Here is a 4,310-nt window from a genome sequence, read left to right on the forward strand (position 1 = left end):
TAAAATCAATTCCCAGCAAACAATGTAAACATTAAGTTGAAGTTGAAATCAGTACGATCAAAAATGACTCCGGCATTTTGAAATTTTTGTTACGACTCATCCACGGATCTTATTGTTCTAAGCAGCTTTGTTCCGAGGAAACAAAGATCTAATTACATCTGTTCTTCAGTGTTCAGAATTTTATAATAAAAACAAAAAAGACTTATGCGGAAAAGACTAAAGTGGATTTACAGTTCACTTGTTCATCACAACACTTTCACAGAAGATAAGTTCGTGTTCGAGTGATTTCATAGCAAACGCCCGAAATATCTGTTAGGTTCTATTGTGTCGAGACTATTTGCAACACCTATTTGCAACACCGATTTTCGCTAAAATCGTCGTTGCGAATCGTCCTGTGTAACATCATCCTAAGCCATTTTGATTTTTTTGTGCTAAAAATAGGAATGGAGGCGTTTCTGAGCAACGGAAGATTTTGTAAGTAATTACCCTGAGACATTTAATTACAAGTTAAACGAACTTTAATAACAGGGACTCGGCCCCCGTAGTCTGCTAGTTATACATGAGAAAAAAAAAAACAAAAAAAAAAAAAAAACGGAAACACCTTTGACGCCCACATAATTCTACAAATAGTAAAGGCGGTTCCAATTATGCTTAAAGGTGTACTATTTTTTCTGAGCAAATACTAGATTCCTGAGTGATTAGCCTGTACACCTACTAGAGGTGCGTATCACTGGTCATATTTCGGAAGACTAGAAATGGGGACTTTCTTTAAAGTGGCCTGGGATCTTAGATTAGCATACACTTTGAATCAAGAGACCTCTCTTGCTTTGAATATTGTCTATCAAATAATCTTTGAGATAATTCCTTTGAAATCTTACTCCGAACAGGTTTAGCTAATCACGTCGGTCCATTTTGATTTAAACAACGGGTACCTGTATGTTCTTCAGCTTAGAAGCCGACACCCCCGTCAGAAAAAAATATATCCAAACTATAATATATAACATAACAGAACCCTATTTTTTTTATTTCTACAGTATGTTTAAACTGATGAGGAGCCTAAAAATATATGTGAAAAAGGAACATATGTATTCTTTTTTCCTGAAACGACTCGGGCATAAATACAACTACAAGTTTTGTACCCTTTTTCACATTTATTTGATTAACTGGGGGCGTTTAGCGACGCCCTTTATACCACATGTACAAATAAACAATGGCACGTGTATTTTACTTGTAGGGAAAAACATTTTACATGCTAAATTATTAGCCAACTTCACTTTTGTTGACATCTTTATAATTCTATCACTAACCACATAATGGCAGTGTTCACTGCACAGGAGTAAATTGAAAACACACCTGGAATTATAATATAAAATGTTTGATCTTGAGCAAAAAAAGAATTTTGTAATGAACGTTTTCTACAACAGTTTCCTTACCATGCTTGGAATCAGTACTACAATATAGTTTACCTTCAATTATTCAACATTTCTGTGACAAGAGCGCCTCCTAAAATCGTTTTTGAAGTAAAAATCAGCACAACAAACAAACAAATTTACACAATAGAGAAATGCAGGGTTTCGTTTTTTGGATGATTAATTTTCAGTGTAGTGAATAGGTGAATTGATAGCAATGTTAGTAGAAAATAGATGTACAGCTTCAATAAACCGTCCTTACAGTTCTTCCTTCGTAAAAGATGCCAATGACATTACAGTTGAGTATAGCGGTACAGATAGTCCGAAAACTGGCTCCAAAAGGGCCTTAGGTAATGTTCGAATATTCCTAGAAATATCGGCTTCTACTGCGAAGAAATGTTTTAAGTAACTTACTCTATTTAAAACAACATGCTTTTAGTTTTTTTCAACCAAGAATGGTATAGATAAAAGGCAACTGGAGGGTTTGTTTTGAAACGAAAGGCTTTCTTAAAAATTTGAAAAATTGGTTGCTTTTTTGGGTAATTGATAGTTTTGGTCTGTCTTAAATTCGGAAGATAAAGAGCAGAAAAAAACGCGCTAAAAGAAAAGATGTTCCAGGTTCGCATGAACGGCACGGATGAATTAAATTTGACTAAGAGCAAAGAAAAAATTCAGACATCTTTCCTGACAACACTGCAGGTACTCTTCTGAAGTATTTTTAGAAAGCTATTGGTTTAGTCTGTGACTCTATGCTGAATAACAATACTAAAAAACCCAGCTACTCAAAGGGAGACCAACACATGGTTCCCTTTTGAGCCAGAGAATATATCCAAGATGCATGGCATTATTAAGATAGGGCGTGGGAGGTGTGCAATGGATTTTTGTTGTTAAATTTTACAGCGAAGTGTCGATCATAGAACTTGCATCAAGGCATAACGTAGTCTTATCTCGTGTTTAGAGATGTATTAAGCTACGGCATAAGAATTGGTATTGTACGGCAGAACGTGGCTCTGCACTCTCTGAATACCGTTAACTCAAAGTAAGTCTGGATCCTTTACCTCGACTTTCTCTTATAAGCAGGGAGACTGAGCACCTATAGAAAACTGTGGCACATTGGATTCACTAGAAAGATTTGTACACTCTCTACCAAGATACTTTATACAGTTTTTTTTTTTTAAATATGGAGCCGCTAACATTGCCCAATTCCTCTGACTGAGAAATTCTTTTCCAAAAGAAAGGGAGCTGAAACGATCAGAGGATCAAGAAGCTTATCTTAATATATATATAATATATATTTTTGAATCTTACCTCCCTCCATGTGATCAATGATTAAAATATCGCCCTGAGTGACAAAATCTGTCTGATATACTAGGGAAGAATTCATCTTGGTATAGCTTGACGCCTTCATTTATATGAAAGCTTAGCATTGTTCTGTCAACAATAGGTTTTGTTTTCCAAAGTACTTAGTTAACTTATAGATATCGCTTTATTATACCACCAAAATCTGTTGTTGAACGTTTCGTATCAACACTGCATGAGTTCGTTGATCCAAGCTTTTTTTGTTTGTCTGGGATCTCAATAACCATTCAGAAGAATAGAATAGAACAGATCGGTTGCCAAGGTGAACAGTTAGCAACACACAGCAGAATCAGGTATGCGATCCATTGAAAAGACATCGAAAAATAACATATTAGTCTGTTCATGTTTTTGATGAAAAGTGCCGGATTCTTTAAACTTGGACGTGAGCTACACAGATTTTAAGACTGAATTAACGACAAATCAGTGAAGTAAAACTAGAATATCATTGACATTTTTATGACTGTCATGCACACTGCAGATATGCTCATTTTAATGACATCATGTATACACTTTTATTTTTCGAACAAGTGAGAACTGATTCTTCGTGTGTACGGACCGGGTGCAAATTGGTGACTCCTAGGGAAAATATGAAAAATATATAGAATGGATGATCTTGGTGTGATCCCTTCTGTTACCTTATTTGATCTTTTTACTCGTCATAATTAAAGAATTATTATTCCAATGCCTTAGCTCATGCTTTAGTGTTCATTATTTCGGCCAAAGGGATTCAAAAGTCTACCCTTTATAACAAAGAAGTACAATAAAAACAATTTTTAAGAACCTGTCTGCGTAATATTTGCCGGTCAGAGCACCTGTAGTCTTGTATATAGGTAGTGTTGGAAACAGGTTCTTATTTTCGAAAATAAGTACATAATTATATGTTAGGTTCTAAATGATGACTTTAAATTTTTCAGATTATGAGCGCTTTAATTCTTGTATTATAGCCATTGCCACATAAATACTAATTATTTGGTATGCAGTGGCTGAGGCTGAATGCCACTAAATCCTATTAACTACAATGTATTTTAGAATCTTAAAGCCTAAATTTTTTCTAATTGACGGCATTTATATATGTAAGACCCTGTCAAGGCAAACTTGAAAATATGCAGGCTTTTACTGATGGATTTTTGCTTATTTCATATTTAATAACCCATTATCAACATGCGAACATTTCATCTAATTTAAAATCACTCCTGAATTCGTTAAAATCATTTTCTAATTTTTTTTTCACAATTCTCGATCTGTCAATGTGCACTTGGGTCTACGCAACAGCTCTAAATGAAACATACGAACTAGTCCTTTTGTGTTCAGTAGAATAATTCTGCTAGCCAGTGGCAAAATTTGCTAACTTCTTTTCTAAGGAGTTAGCAATTGGTTCTCTTTTCGATCCTCAATTTAAATTTGCTATTATTGGCAAAGCAATGAAAATGTGAGCAAGAGGATAACTTGCTTTATCGCTCTGGTTATTGCTCTAATATAAAATGAAACCAATCCTTATTCATCATATCTATTTTCGTTCTTCTTGGTAATTTTACACGAGCG

The 4,310-nt window shown here is 34.7% G+C and overlaps 1 protein-coding gene across 1 annotated transcript in view; it reads right to left on the bottom strand.

The window, feature by feature from the left end:
• Nucleotides 1-2,913, bottom strand: part of LOC140936350 (paired box protein Pax-7-like) — a 19,003-nt gene extending 16,090 nt beyond the window's left edge. The window contains exon 1 of the mRNA XM_073385815.1: nt 2,718-2,913. Within this exon, the coding sequence (XP_073241916.1) occupies nt 2,718-2,817 (100 nt within the window). The 5' untranslated portion in view covers nt 2,818-2,913. The remainder of the gene's footprint in view (nt 1-2,717) is intronic.
• Between the last annotated feature and the right edge of the window lie 1,397 nt (nt 2,914-4,310).

The sequence above is a fragment of the Porites lutea genome, chromosome 5 (genome assembly GCF_958299795.1).
Source record: "Porites lutea chromosome 5, jaPorLute2.1, whole genome shotgun sequence".
Taxonomy (NCBI): Eukaryota; Metazoa; Cnidaria; class Anthozoa; order Scleractinia; family Poritidae; genus Porites; species Porites lutea.